At 47.0% G+C, this 15,678-nt stretch overlaps 1 protein-coding gene and 1 pseudogene across 1 annotated transcript in view; both read right to left on the bottom strand.

Annotated features, from left to right (window-relative positions):
• Nucleotides 1-1,286: 1,286 nt before the first annotated feature.
• On the bottom strand, nucleotides 1,287-2,578 carry LOC120872335 (annotated as a pseudogene).
• The window catches only part of CEACAM20 (CEA cell adhesion molecule 20), a 23,246-nt gene continuing 8,854 nt past the window's right edge, over nucleotides 1,287-15,678 (bottom strand). Inside the window, exons 3-13 of the mRNA XM_040252632.1 lie at nucleotides 14,246-14,524; nucleotides 13,262-13,555; nucleotides 11,251-11,523; nucleotides 9,326-9,601; nucleotides 8,649-8,672; nucleotides 8,332-8,446; nucleotides 8,046-8,131; nucleotides 6,990-7,051; nucleotides 6,590-6,625; nucleotides 5,714-5,836; nucleotides 1,287-2,645 (exon numbers count right to left, since the gene is read on the bottom strand). Coding sequence (XP_040108566.1) covers nucleotides 2,592-2,645; nucleotides 5,714-5,836; nucleotides 6,590-6,625; nucleotides 6,990-7,051; nucleotides 8,046-8,131; nucleotides 8,332-8,446; nucleotides 8,649-8,672; nucleotides 9,326-9,601; nucleotides 11,251-11,523; nucleotides 13,262-13,555; nucleotides 14,246-14,524 — 1,622 coding nt within the window. The 3' untranslated portion in view covers nucleotides 1,287-2,591. The remainder of the gene's footprint in view (nucleotides 2,646-5,713; nucleotides 5,837-6,589; nucleotides 6,626-6,989; nucleotides 7,052-8,045; nucleotides 8,132-8,331; nucleotides 8,447-8,648; nucleotides 8,673-9,325; nucleotides 9,602-11,250; nucleotides 11,524-13,261; nucleotides 13,556-14,245; nucleotides 14,525-15,678) is intronic.

Genomic DNA, 15,678 nt, shown 5'->3' with positions numbered 1-15,678 from the left:
GTGTAGCTCCCGCTCACCACAACTAGAGAAAAGCCCAAGGAGTAATGAAGACCCAGCACAGCCAGTAAGTAAATAATAAGAAGTAATTTTTTAAAAAGAGAAAGGTTCACATTTATTTATAAGAGAAGCAAAAAAAGCCCTACAAATAAATTTAGTAAAATATATAGAGACATTAGTAGAAGCCTTCAAAACTACTGAGATAAAAGACATACAAATGCCACATTACAAAGGTTGTGTTGTAAAGAGGTCAAATATTGTAGATTGATCTACAGATTTAGTATAATAAGACAAAATCACAATGGGGTCTTTGGAGTGTTATCTCATCTTCTCTTTTTTCTGTTCACTTTTTTGTTTTCATTGTTTTTTTCACTTCAAGATATTTAGACATTAAAGCAGTAGTACTACATAGCTTAAAACTGACTTTGTCTTCTGTTTCGCCATTTCTTTTTCTTTAAAAACGAATAAGATGGTAATATTTACTTGCAAGAGCACCTGAATCCCTGACCTAACCTGAATATTACAGACTTTGGAATAGCTACTCCTGAGGACCAGAAACTCATTCTACACAGATGACCATCTAACCCAGAGATTTCTCTCTCAGTTGCTTGAGGATTGGCTGAGACCCAAGTTTCATACTGAGGTTCTATTGGCCAGGAGTTGGGTGAGGGCTCAACAACTACGGAAGAGCAAAGAAGTTACAAATTCATTTGCTTCAAAGACAAAGATAAGGGAGAGGGAGAGTGTAATCTGTCTCTCTGATATCCGGGGGAAGCAAGGAGGAAGTTCTCAGCAGGATAAAAAGGACAGTCCTTTTCCTTTGATGAATCCTCTGCCTCAAACTATAAATGTTGGAGGGACCAGTGCTTAGTTTGTCAGCCCCTACTCATCTCTGTCTTCATCTACTCTCTTTGGGATCTGTAGGGGAAAAGGTTAATTCAGCAGGTCTGAATTGCTCAAACCCTACCTATTTCCCTCAAAAAGCCTATTTCCAAGGACTAGTTCTTGGTCAACTTCCTGGAAACTGAGGAACATGGTTTCTTCCAGACTTCACCATCTGTACCTTTTCCTTTTGCTGATTTTACTCTCTGTCCTTTCGCTATCATGAGCCATAACAATGATCCTAACAACTTGGAGGTCCTGTGAATGCTTTTAGCAAATCATTGAGCCTGAGGGTGGTCCTGGGGACCCCTGACACAAGATCTCATCTAACCCCATAACTTCAAATCCCACTGACAATTCCCAATGTATATTTCCAGCTCTGCTCTATCTAGACTTTTTTTTTTTTAATTTCTGTTTACAGGTTTATTCAACACAAAGGAATCTCTTTCAACTTTACTGAGGTGGCTGACCACATCCATGACCAAATTCACCTCTAAACTAGAATTCAATTGCTGACCCAGCCCCAGCCTCAGCTTTCTTGTCGGCATCAGGGGGCACGGTGTTTCATCTGTAGGTGTTTCTGTTGACTTCCCCTTGCATGAGCCTTGCAGGTCGCTCTCCCTGTAGACCTTTGGTCCGTGGCCGGCCAGTCTCAGGATGGCTGTGGTGCAGGGTGGCAGGCACAATCTCAGGGGACAGGTTGGAGGATGCCCTTGTTGGTGAGGTACCAGTAGATGGGTCTCCAGGCAAACTGTTCCTTCACATAGCCTCGTGATTTGAGAGACTGCATGGCTTTCAAGACGTGCAGATTGGGCACGTTCTTGTCTGCCAGCTCTGGGTGATACAGTATGTGGACATCCTTCTTGGCCATCATCACCCCCTCCTTAAAAAGAAGTTCATAAATGGCAATCTGGTTCTTCTTGGGCATCAACATCATTACGGCTGCTGCGTTTGGGGCCGGAGCTGGAAAGGGAGCTACCTAGACTGTTATGAACATTTGCCTGCTTGATTCTCTGCTTGATCCTTGACGTGTCAAACCAAATTCTTGATTTCTCTCTCTGTCCCAGATTTACTCCTTCCCCACTGTTGCTTCAGAAAGTGGCCTGAAGAAACTGTCATCCAGTTGCTCTGGCCAGAAACCTGGGAGTCATCCTGGACTCCTTGTTCCCTTTAGCAAATCTCATCCTCACATCTCCATCCCTGAGTCTCTTGGGATTCAAAGCATCTTGTGCCTGCACCTCCCTAGGTGCCTCATTCCCATGCTTCATTCTGTGTTTTCTCTTGTCATCTGTTAACAGCTCCCTGTTCCTTATCCTCTACCATGATTTGAAAAGACACTGCTTGTCTGACCCGTGGGTACATCCCATGCTCCACTCTGGCTGACTCAGGCTCACACTTCTCCCCCGCCTGCTGTGTCCATCAACGATCTATGCAATAAACACTATGACATCCCCAGCTTCTGGGTATCAAACCTTGGTCCTTTAATTCTGGGTGGCTTTTGACTTGTTTCTATTGCTTTTAAAGAAACATGAGCCCAAAGCTTAAGATTTGGTGAGAGCTAGGGTCTAGAGCCTGAAAAAGACATCGAAACGGAATCTCACAAGGTTTGCAAAGAGAATGGCTGGAATATAATGTGTATGTAATAAACATCATTGAATATATGATTGAGCGTGACTTCTTTAGGATTTCTGGAGAAAGGATCTCTGCTTCCATTAGGTGGGACGGTTGATTTGGCAGTAGATGCTGTGTTCTGGATTCACAAGCACCTATTACACAAAGAAAAGAGGTTAGTTCCAGTTCTGGTGGGCTTTCCTGGGCTGCTTGGGGTAGGGGCTCAAACTCTCTGGCATTCTCTTTTCTCAACCTTGAAAATTCCAAAAATCTTCCTTTCTCATTGTACTTCAGTCCTGCTGACACCTTTCCATACCTGGGATGGCCTTTGCTTCCCCATTGTGGAGGACAGAGTCTAAGGGTGACCCCCAGAATCCTCACCTCCTGGTATTCATGCATGCGTCTGTGCTTAGTCCCTCAGTCGTGACAGATTCTTTGCCAGCCTGTGAATCGTAGCGCACCAGGCTCTTCTGTCCATGGGATTTCCCAGGCAAGAAGACTGGAGTGGATCGCCATTTCCTTCTCCAGGGCATCTTCCCAACCCAGGGCTCAAACCCGGGTCTCCTGCATTGCAGGAGGGTTCTTTACCATCTGAGTCACCAGGGACGTCCCCTGGTTTTCATGCCCTGATGCGAACCTCCCCTTGAGGGCAAGACCTGTGACTTGCATCGAACCATGTTAATATGGCAAAGGTGACAGGAGGTATCTGCTTACATTATGTGATTCTGTTATGTAACAGTGTGACATCCGTCCTGGCTTTGAGGAAGCAAAATACAGTGTTGTGAGCTGCCTATGGAAAGCACTGAAAGGACTGAGTGCAGCCTCCAGCTGACAGCCAGTAAGACACTGAGGCCCTCATTATGACAGCCTGCAAGGGACTGACTGCTTCCCACAACCATAAGAGCTCAGACGTGGATCCCTTCCCAGTAGAGTCTCAGATGAGACCTGAGACTTGGCCAACGCCTTTTTTGCAGCCTTGCGGAAGACCCTTCTGAGAATTGCCTGAACTCCTGATCCAGGAAACTGTGAGATAATAAATGTGTGTTGTTTTAAGCTGCTAAGCTTGTGGTAATTCTTTATGCAGCAATAGATAAAAAATACATTCACTTCGGGACCTTTTCCCTTGATGCTCCTCAACTCAGAACACTCTACTCCAAAGCCTCTGCGTTGTTTGCTCCGTCTCATCCCTTCAGAAGGTAGCAGACACTGAGGTGTCTGACCTGACACTCCTCCTGTATTCTCCCTCTTGCCTGCTTCTATTGGAGAGACTGGGAAGGATAACAGCTAATTTTCCCAACCTTCCTTGCAACAAGTGCCACACAACAGCATCCCGACCCAAGAAGACATAAGAGGAAGTTTAGTGGAAGAGCTTTTGCTCCACTGATAAAAAGGAACAAATGAGACTCCTTTCTCTTAGATCCTGATGAAAAGAGGGACCTAAGAGGCTATATTTGTACCAGTTCACAGCTAATTTGAGTGCTGACAAACGTCAGCACAATCCATACAATGGCCTGAACAACTGTGCTTCTCCTCTGAAGAATCTGAACCTAGAAACCTTTAGACAGTAGCAAAGGGTGTTGTCATATATAATTTGAAGTTATAGAGGAGCAGTGACCAGGAAGCTTGCATAGGAATTCAATCTGAACCAAGGAAAATGGAACAAATTCATTGACCAGCAAAAATGAGCAACCACCCTTATTAAAATGTACAAGGCACAAATAAATACTTTTCCTTATTAAAAAAAAAAATGAGCAGCCGTAAGAGAGGAAAACTTCCTGATTCTAACCCCCATGAGGCCCACAAGTAATTTCTGACATCGGTTACCCGAGATTCCTCAGTGTTTTCTCAATTAATCCCCACTTTAATTAATCTGAACTACTGTCAAGGGGTTTGTTTTTCTAATTAAAAATCCTGAAGATATTTAGACATTCACATCTTTTGAGAATGGTTCATATGACAGGTAATGGAGCAGAATGGAATGTGGTACAACAGGGTGGGATGGATTAAAGAAGAATGAACAGAAACAGAAGAGTGGGGGGTGGACTGGGAGCTGGAGATTAGCAGATGCAAACTATTATATATGTGTATGTGTGTGCGTGGATACATATATATACAAATATTTATGTATAACTGAATCACTTTTCTGTAAAGAAGATAACACCACATTATCTTAGTGAAGCAAATCAAGTAGACTTCAATAAAATAATTTTTTTAAGTAGAAATAGAATGGAAGACAATGCAATGAAAGGGAACAGAAAATAATGAAACAGAAATGAATGGCAGGGGAAGGCATGAGGAAGAGGAAATGAAAGAAAGAAGGGAATGAAAAGAAATAGAATGAGAAGAAATGGAATGTGGTGGAATGAAATGAAAGCTGACCAAATGGAAATGAACGTAAATAGGACATTGGCTAGAAAGGAGCGGACTAGTGGGAAGCAGAATGAAAGGAGTGGATTAAATATGCGAGTGGAAAGGACAGGAGTGATAGGGAACAGGAAGGAGAAGAAGGGAAATGAAATAATAATGAAATGAAAGTGACATAATAAGAGTAATAAATGAAAGTTATGGTATGGAAATGGAAAAGCGATAACCAGGATTAAAACAGACAAAAATGCAATGTGGAAGAAATGAACAGGTGGGATTAAAAAGGAAAAATAAAAAGGAATAAAAGGTAATAGGGAGAAGTGAGAAAGAATGGAAAGGAATGAAAGAAGAAGGAAAAAAAGTGACACGATGGATGAAGCAGAATGGAATGGGATGGAATGCATAGGAATGCACTGAGTGGTGGGAAGCGATGACAAGGGATGGAATGGGAAGTAAGAAGAGGAACAGAAGAAATGGAAAGGAAATAAAAGGAATTTTATGGAAAGAAATGGAGTGAGAGGGAGTGGAATGGAATGAAAAAAAAAAAACAGAAATGGACTGGAGAGGAAACAGTTGGAATAAAATGAGAATAAATGAAATTAAGTGGATAGAAAGTTAATCGGATAGAGTGAAAATAAGTGTGATGGAAACACGGGATGGAGTGAAATGGATGGACAGGAAGGGAATGAAATGAAATGAACCAGAAATTGATGGGATGGAAGGGGGTGCAAAGGGACTGAAAAGATTTTTGAAAGGAAATCTCTTGATAGGTTATCCTACAGACTCTTTAGCAAGGAGGAAAAGGGAGATTGGTGGCAGCTCTCTGTCTGTCCAAAGACTCTCTGTAGCATAAAAATACCTCATAGTTTGACTCTGCATTTTCTTTTTGTGGAGTTGGGACCAAGGGATGCAATGCAAGTTTGGAGGATGGCTTCCTGGGGCCACGAGAATACCCGTCGTGGATGGTGGAAGATGATATCTGCTGCAAGTGAACAAAGAGATCAGTTAGGGCCTACAAGCAGTTTGTCTTAGAACCACAGCGTCTGGAAAGTGCAGAGATCCAGAGACAAAGAGATTCCCAACCAGGTTCTCTCAAAGGATCAGAAGCAGAAGTAGGTCTAGGACCAGAACTCTTCCTTTTCACCGGGCTACGTCTGCAACTTCTACTCCAAAACCTCCTTTGCATCCTGTCACTTGCGAGGCCGGTATTAGCTTATTTGCAACCCCGCTGCAAGCACTGGAAGCGGAAGCAGCATAGGGCAAGAGCTAGAATCCTAGACTCTGACCCAGGGACTTCCCTGGTGGTCTAGTAGTTAAGAATTTGCCTTCTAATGCAGGGGATGTGGATTCGATCCCTGGTGGGAAACTAAGATCCCACAGGCTTTGGGGCGACTAAGCCCACACTGCAACTACTGAGCCCATGCACTCTGGAGCCCTTGAGCCACAACTACAGAGAAACCTACCACACTACCACAACGATCCCGCACGCTGCAACAAAAACCTGGCATGCTGCAACTAAGACCTGACACAGCCATAAATAAACAAATAAATATATTTTTAAAAGGAATCTAGCCCAGCTCCCTGTGAGGCCTAGAGCCACTTTCTTCCCATTCCTGGCCCAGCAATGCTCAATGAAAGATCTAGACAAGATGATTTCTCATATTTGTCAAATATAACATTCTTAGATTGTATTCCTTTGCAACTTCTTTAATAAAATCAAGCAAGGCCAACCTACCTCATATAATTGCTCTGGAGGGTCTACTGGCAGCATCTGGGGGGAAAAGAAAATAGTGAAGAGGTCCTGAGGCCTGGGATAAAAGATCACCCCTGGAAATTCTTGGAAATAGCTCAGGCCTCAGAGGCAGTTACATCTCTTCTGATTCCCAGAGGGGGCTCCAGGTTAGGCATTGTCAAGCAAAAGAGAAAGAAAACAAGGAGAAGAGATGAAAAAGCCAAGGAAGGTCTTGAGATCCCAGAGAAAGTAGGGACCCAAGCTACCACTGGCTGGGCATCCTTAAGAGAACACGCCTGAACTTCACCCCCACCCCAAGAGGTGAGACGTAACAGCCCTGCTGGGCTGGGGAAGTGCCAGACAGTCACGGGAGTAGAGTGGGTACCTCTGGAGAATTACCCACCTTTTTGTCTGGCATCTGTCCTTGAATGGCGGGTACATTGGCATACACAAGCATGGGCCAGTCTAGAGAAAGTGAATGCCAGCCCAAGGCTGGAGTTAGGGAGAGATATGAGGGAAGAAGGGGCTTCCCCAGTGTCTCAGCAGTAAAGAATCTACCTGCAATGCAGGAGACGTGGGTTCGATCCCTGGATTGGGAAGATCCCCTGGAGGAGGGCATGGAAACCCACTCCAGTATTCTTGGTGGTAGAATCCCATGGACAGAGGAGTCTGGTGGGCTACAGTCCATGGGGTCGCAAAGAGCCGGACATGACTGAGCGACTGAGCATGCACGCGTGCATGAGGGAAGGGGCGATTTGTCCAGGCAGGGCACTTCTATCCCCAGGAAGAATGTGGTAGAAACCTTCCTTCTTTTATCCCCAGGACTATCCCATCACATCTCCAGTGATCTTGACCTGGGAAGGTCTTGGAAATCAAGTTCTGGGCTAGATAAGGCTGTTTGATGACACAGATGAGGGCAGAAGTCTTAAACCAAGCCCCATATATCCTTCCTGGCCTTGGTTTTCTTTTCTGTAAAACTGAGCTGAATTGGACAGTCCCCAGAGGACTTCTGCTTCATGAGCCCATCTTACCAGAATCTTAGACCAGATATAGCAAAGATGTTTTGTTTTGCCTTTGGTCAGAGAAGGCTGCATGAGGTACTATATTGAGATGGACAATGAGACTTGTTTTGAATTTAGCAGTGAGGCATGTCATGATTGACTCTCTCTGCTTATAGCAATCCATTAACAAAGTTTTCTGAGAGCGGGAAAGACTAGAATGGTGGTACATTGTCGTTATTTATGTTGTGGCTGTTGGGACAGGCAGAACTCCTCAGAGTTCTCGACCCTGATCTCATCCATTTTCCAGATGGGGACACAGAGGGTCCAAGACTACAGGGCTTGCCCATGATGTCCTAGTGACCCAGGGGCGAAGCTGGGAGCAGAAGCCTGGGCTCTCTGCACCAGCCTCTTCTCCAGACCTCACTGCTGCCCTGGGTATCAGCTATGGAGTCACTTACTGCGACTGAGCTCTTCAGGTTGACCCTCTTCAGAAGTGGGTGTCGTGTTCTCATAGACGGTATCCTCTTTTGTTCTCCTTGAGAGCCTGAAACCCCAAGACCCTTGTTCACTATGCCTCTAGTCCTTGCCCATCTCCACAGGCTCTACCCATATCCTATGTCCGTTCTGGGCAACGTCCCACACCTTCTCAGTTCCCAACAGGCACCACTCAGCACCATGGTCAGCAACCCTTCTACTGGGCAGGTCCTCCATAGGCCACATCCCCCACCCCATTCTGAGATTTACCCTTTGGCATTTCCAGTGTGTATGAAGCAGCCCAGCCCTATGGCCAGGGCAATGACAGCCAGGATTCCAATGGTAATGCCAATGATGGCCCCTACAGACAGGGATGACCGGTGACCTGGGCAAGGAGAAAGAATCAGGACCTCATCCCTGTCCCCAACCTCATTCCCGATCTTGGGGCTTTATCTCCACTGTCATTTGATGAGCACTTGTTTTCCAGCCATTGGGAGGCAGAAGTTTGTAGTAGTAATAGAATCATTTCTGGAGTCAAATGTTCTAAGTTCACATCTCAGCTGTGTGACTCTGGCCATGCTACTTACCTCTTTGTGCTTCCTTTGGCTCTTCTGTAAAAACAAAGATAATATGAAGCCTACTCCATATTGTTGCTGAAAAGATTTAACATATATGTATTCGTTTCAGTAAATATAAGGTTAAGGATGTTCGATGTGGGTGAAGAATTTAGACCCAAGGAAATTGATCAGTCAGTGTTGGTATGATGACGTTACTGATTAAGATGATGAATCAGATATGGTCATCACAGCAAAGGGCTTTGGCAACTGGAAACCTGAGTCACCTTTGACTCTCTGGGGTTCTGTGGACACAGACAAAAGTAACTACTCTTTCTGAGTCTCATTTCCTCATTTGCAAAGTGAGGGAAATGGTACCTACTGTATAGGGATGTTCTGAAGATGAAATGAGATCACAAATTTTTTTTTCTATTTTTTGACCACTTTGCAGCATACAGCATCTTAGTTCCCTGACCAGGGATTGAACCCTTGCCCCTGCAGTGGAAGCACACAGAGTCTTAACCACTGGATCTCCAGGGAAGTCCTGAGTCTGAGTGTTAGTGGGTGGAATTCAACAGATCTGGACTAGGAACCCGCCCATGCAGGACAGTCAGTGCCACACTCCAGTCCTTAGTAAGGGAAGATCAGAGTGCTAAGGCCAGCATCAGAGAAAGTCACCTGGACCCAAGGGGAAGGCCTGAAAGACTCACCTATGACGCTGACCATGACTGAGGCAGAGCAGGTCAGCAGTGTGACAGAGTTAGAAGCTGTGCAGCTGTAATTCCCTTGGTGTTTCCAAGTCAGGGCCTCGATGACCAGCTGCTCCCCCTCGTACACACTGGTGTTGTCATGGGTCCAGTTAAACTCAGCATCCGGCTGGGATTCCGCCCAACACTGCAGGGTTATGCTGGAGTTGAGCTTCGCACTGATGGTGGTGTCCACCAGGGTCTCCGACCCTCTGGTGAAGTACACTCGATCGGGGCCGTCTGCGTGCAGAGCCAAATATTATGCTCCCATCCTCCACCGGTGAGATAACCTCTTTTGTCCCATTCAATTCCACATGTGAAGTTCTGCTTTCTTTTTTCCCCCTTCTCAATTCTAACTGAGGGAATTCCTGGGAGTCAAAGGCTCTTCCAACTGCTGCTGAAAGGAATCTCGGCAAGAGAAGAAGGAGAAAAAGGTCCCTTTTCCTCCCTTAGGTGCTGAGCAAGCAGAATGTAATCCACAACACGGAAGGGCAAAGTCCAAAGCAAAACAAAACAAAATTAAAATCAAAAACAGAAACCCCTGCCCTTGCAAAAGTGAATTCTAACAAGGGAGCCTCATAAGATATTCAGGCTTCGGAAACTGTTGCTGTGTCCTGTGACATGTAGCCCCCAACTTCCAACCTGTTTATAGTTCTTACAGTTCTGATGGTAGCTTAGGCCAAAAAACAATCTTGGAGTCATTCTTGACTCCTCGCTTTCTCTCTAGCTTCATGTCAACTAGCAGTAAACCCCGTGACTCTGATATTCAAAATATATTCATGGCCTGATCGCTACAGCTGGCCCTGGCTCAGCCTGGTCATTTCTTGATGGATGACTGTGGCTACCACGAGAGGACGCCTCACAGACCTCCATGGGTAAGAGTGGAATTGACCAAGGGCCCAGCTGCAGTACCCCGCAATTCACTCCCAGACCTCTCCTGGGCTGCACCCTGCCAGTACCTGAGAGTGCTGGAGAAAGTAAGGCAGACCCCTTCCTGGGAGACCCGGGCTCCCGAGAGTCCTGACAACGTTCCTTAGACTCCATGGTGGTCTACGTGCTCCCACCAACTCTGTACTCTGTCTTCCTCCCTCGCTCCAAGTACCTGAGTCTGAGGGCAATCCCACTCTTTCAAGGCTCCCTTCCTACTTTTTCTGCACAAGAGCATTCCCTTAAGAAAATCCTTGCACATATAATCCCACTGAATCCCATTTTGGGGTCTGCCTCTCCATGGAATCAGACAAAAGCAACCGCATCACCTCCTCCCCCTCCCCTGTTCCCACCCTTTAGACAAGGGCCAGAGAGACTCTGCAAACCCCAGTCTAGTCCGCTCTCTCCTCTGCTCAGAGCCTTTTGTAGCTCGAGTGTCCTCACCATGGCCCACAGGACCCTGTGTGGTCTATTACCCCCACTCTCCCAGCTTCTTTTGTTCCATTCTCCATATCATTTACCTCTCCAGTCATCTTGGCCTCTGGGGATTCCTCTGACAGGCCAAGCAGAGTCCCACCTCCCCAGCCTTGGAACTCACTTCCCTTGGTCACCTGCACAGCTCTCTCCCTACCTCCTGCTGTACACATACCGCCTCCTCCAGGAAGCCTCTCCTGACCACCCCAGACAGGACTGCAACACCTCCCCAGCTTCCCGGCCTTGCCTGTATTTCTCACTGCCTCTAGTCCCCTCTGACACAGCATGGATTTCCCCTTGTTTAGCTGTGTATGGTCTGTCTCCCCCGACTAGAACATAAAGCTCCGTGAGGGTGGCCTTGTCCCCTGCTCAGACATGCCCGTCACAGAGCAGGTGTTTGATAATTATGGGATGAGTGGCTGGAAGTAAGAACTTCAGCAAGGGAGAGAGGAGGAAGAAGGGGAAGGTCCAAGATAGGGACGACTCACAGCTGATGTTCAACTTCAGGGCTTCACTCCGTGCCCGGCTGCCCCAGTTCCAGACCTCGCACGCATAGGGCCCTGTGTCATTCCGCCGAAGGCCGTGGATGACCAGGGCCCTGTTGTCGGGCACCAGGTGCTCGCTGGGCAGGAGGAGCTGGTCCCCCAGGAACCACCAGACTCCAACTTCCTCATGGGTGGTCTGGCACGTCAGGACCACCGAGCTGGTGTGCTCCACAAGAGTCCGGTTTGGGGGCATGACGTAAGGCTTGGTCACTCTTTCTGGAAACACACAGAGAGAGACGGGACAGGGTCTGGGGACACCCTATGCCAGTCTCCTGCCCATATGGGGCCCACAGGATTTCCCAGTGATGTGTGTTTATGTGGTGTGTCGCGCACGCGCGCGTGTGTGTGTGTGTGCTTTGCATATGACTGCACTGTGTGGGTGGTGCGTCTAAGTCTTTTGTGTATGAGCGTGTGTTGTGTGACAATTATGTGACTATGGAGAGTGTGGTATATGGATGAGTTTTATGTGTGAGTGTGTGCTCTGTGTCTATTTATTTTTGCCTGTGCTGGGTTTTTGTTGCTGCATGAGGGCTTTCTCTAGTTGTGTTGTGTGGGGCCTGCTCTCTAGTTGCGGTGCATGGGCTTCTCATTGTGGTGGCTTCTCTTGTTGTGGAGCACGGGCTCTAGGGCGTGCGGGCTCAGTAGCTGTGGTACACGGACTTAGTAGCTCCCTGGCATGAGGGATCTTCCCAGACCAGGGCCTGGACCCTTGTCTCCTGCACTGGCAACTAGACTTAACCACTGGACCACCAGAGAAGTCCCTTTTGTGTCCATCTACATGTGTGTGTTGTGTATACAAGTATTGTGGCTGTGAGGCACAGTGGTGTGTAAATACATACATATATATACACACACACATGTGCTTTGTCTGCAAGGGAGTACATGTTGTATGTGTATATATCTTCTGTACGTGAGCATATGTGTCTGTGGTAATGCGTGTGCTCTGTGTCTATGCTGTACTGTGTATTTACAAGCAGAGCACATGTCTGTACACGCCTACATGCCTGGTATGTCGCTACTATGTGTGAAGTACAGTTATGTACTGTGTGTGTTCTGCACGTGTTGAGGGTGTCAAGCGTGTGGTATGCGGGGTGTTTTCTGTGTTGGACATGAGGATGTCGAGTGTCTGTGACATGTGTTGTTGGCATCAATTGTGTGCATGTTACGTTTTGTGTGCATAAGGGTTTTATGAAAGAATATGTTGCGTGTCTGTGGTATTGTTTGTCGCATATTTGAGATGTGTGTCTGTGTTTTGTGAGTACCGTGCACGTGCTTTGCCTGTGTGTGAGCACGTTCACGCACACGTCATGGGCTTTATGTGTATGTGTGGTGTGTGTGACGTGTTATGTCCTGTGTGTTTCATGTATTGTGTCTGTTGGGTACATGTTGTATGTCATGTGTGTGTTATGTGCTTTTGTATGCTGTGTGTCTGTGTTGTGTGTGAGCTGTATGTGTTGTGTGTGAGTTGTATGTGTCTGTGGTGCACATGTGTGTATCTGCGAGGCATGCGTGACTGTTTCTTTTTTTTTTGGCCATGTCATGCGGCATGAGGAATCTTAGTTCCCCAACCGGGGATCAAACCCAGGCCCCCTGCACTGGGAGTGCAGTCTTAACCACCAGAATACCAGAGAAGTCCCCTGCATGTGTGATTGTTATGTGTGTGTGTCCATGTGTGAATGGAGTGTGTGAGTGCTGTGTTAGTGTTTGTATGTTTAGAGAATCGCCTCCCACACTTCAAGAGAATAAAGTGACAGACACCCCCCAGAGAGCCTCCAAAGCCTTGTGGAGGATGTGCCCAACAAGGACCCAGGTCCTTCCCTGTGCCCAGAGCCACAATCCGCCACCAGCCACAAGGGGAAGCCCCACTCCTCTACGTCCTCCTCAAGCTCTAGGATGTCAGTGCAGCCCTGATTCTCAGACACACAAAGGAGAGGAACGGGGGAAAGAGACTCACCACGGACGCGGACTTTGACAGCACCCACGAGGGACGTCTGGGTGGCAGTGTTGGACACCAGGCATCTGTAGGTGCCCTCGTGTTCCTTGGACACATTATGGATGGTGACATTGCTCATGTTGAGGAACAAGCTCGTGATGGGCTTGGAGTCATTAGGGAAAAACCATGAATATGAGGCTTGTGGGTAAGACTCAGTTTCTGCCGAGAAGGTCACATTGGAGCCCTCCATCACCTCAACCGTGTCCCCATTGGCTACACCAGGCTCCAACTTGATTGTGACTGGGTCAGGGCCATCTGGAAGGGCAAGAACAAGTGTAGCAGCAACAACAGCATCAGTGAGAGAGCCCTCTTGGGGGACCCAGGCATTCAATAAGCAGGAACTTTTCTCTTCTCTCCCCTCAAACTCTGGAACCATTACAAAGGAGATGTTAGAGTCTGACAGTGAGGATATGTCACATGCACCCCTGGGTAAACCAGGATTGAAAGACACACCTAAAGCATGCCAGCAAGGGGCTTCCCTGGCAGTCCACTGGGTACGAATTTGCCTTCCAATGCAGGGATGCAGGTTTGATCCCTGGTCGAGGAACTAAAATCCCACATGCTGTGGGGCCACTATGCCTGTGCTGCAACTACTGAGCCCAAGTGCTCTAGAGCCTGTGCTCTACACGAGAAGCCCACCTGTCACCCAGAGCAGTAAAAATAAAAATACATTAAAAAAATAGAGCATGCCGGCAACTGCTCTTTCCTCATGACTACTTAGGCATTATTTTGGATCAAACATTCGAAAGTTAAGGAGCTCAATTTTAGCCACATCACGTTGGACGTTCCCAGGAGAGTCCAAGTAGAGATGTCAAACAGCTATATGTCTGGAGTTCAAGGATGGACAAGTCCGCATTTGCATGGTATGTGAAGCTGTGAGACTGGATGACATCACCGAGGAAGTGGGTGTTGCTGAGGGGCTGCGGAGAATGGAAAGGGACTCACAGTACACAACCAGGTAGGTGGGGTCACTGCTCTTGACCTCGTGGACACCCCAAGCTTCACACTGGTACGTCCCAGCATCCTGCCGCTGGACACTGAGGATGGTGAGGATCTTGCCATCTGTGGACAGCTGTATGCGCTCATGGGATGGCAGGGGCTGGTGGTTGGAGACCCAGTGGATGGTGATGTTGACGTCCGGGGTGTCACAGTAGAAGGTCACGTTTTCCCTGTGCTCTATGACTGTGCCCTGGCTGACTGAAATGGTGGGCTTGGCCAGAGGTTCTACAGAGGGACAAACAGAGTAGAGGGAGACAGAAGCAGAGACACAGGTGAAGGACAGACCCAGCAAAATACAGTCACAGAGGGACCCCAAGAAACAGGGAGGGGTTGGAATTGCAGGCAGACACCCCTCAGCTCCATGACTGGCCTCCGATGCTGGATCTGTTCTCATTCTAGATGTGATCTTGGGACCCTCAAGTCTCCTCTCCCCCAGGTAAATGAGATGTTGCAAATGATACAGAGGGTCAGGTGCCGGAAGCCAGCATGAGGAATCCCACCCGTGACAAGGTCATGAGGAAGGAAGCTGACATACGCAAGGATGTGATCAGACTTCAGGAGTTCCCCCTGGCATTTCCTGAGCATGTACCCCCAAAACCAAAAATCTCTCGGCCTTTGTACTCTGCTTTTCCACTCTTCTGATATTCTCTGGAAAAAAAGTCAACTCAGGGCTTTAGTCTTCTGCATTTGAAAGGGATGTTTCAGTTAAACCCCCTCTGATAGCTCTCTAGCTTGCCTAACAGGTTCCCCCGATCTCTTACAGCTTGTGCATTGCTTACAGCCCAGAACCGCGAGAGGCACAAAGCTTAAAACATCTTAAAGATACAGAGCCTTTTCTAAAGAGTTAAAAATTATATTGGTAGAGGGTTTTCACTGTTGACTCAATGACTGCTGCCAGGCCTCCATATTCTTTATCTTTTAGGCACCTGGGAGGATGTTAATCAATGTAAACACGATATGGAAAAAGATATATAGTAGTTCTGATGTTAGCAACACTAGACTTTTGAGTTAATTACTTCTCTTTGCACTCCTCTTGTGTCCTTGCTATGTAAGAATGTAACTTTATTTAGTGCTTTCTGAGAGTGGCACCAGACCTTGGGAAGATCAACACAAATAAGTCTTCTGGTTGACAAACCCTTATCAGAAAAAAGGCTGTAAAATGTTAATTGGCCCTTTCTGGCCAGAAGATGATGTAAATCACCTAAGACTTGTGTATACAATTAGGTATGCAGAGAGAAAAGCCTGGTTTTGATAAGAGTCTGGGCTGCTAACACTGCATAATTTTGTATTACCCATTGATCTCTATGTACAATCTAAAAGGTATATAAGGCCTTCTGAACAATAGGAGCCGGAGCCAGTCGCTGGACTGGTTTCCCCCG

Source organism: Oryx dammah, unplaced genomic scaffold (genome assembly GCF_014754425.2).
Source record: "Oryx dammah isolate SB20612 unplaced genomic scaffold, SCBI_Odam_1.1 HiC_scaffold_13, whole genome shotgun sequence".
NCBI lineage: Eukaryota > Metazoa > Chordata > Mammalia > Artiodactyla > Bovidae > Oryx > Oryx dammah.
Note: the sequence above shows the minus strand (reverse complement) of the source record. Positions and strands in the feature narration are given on the sequence as shown.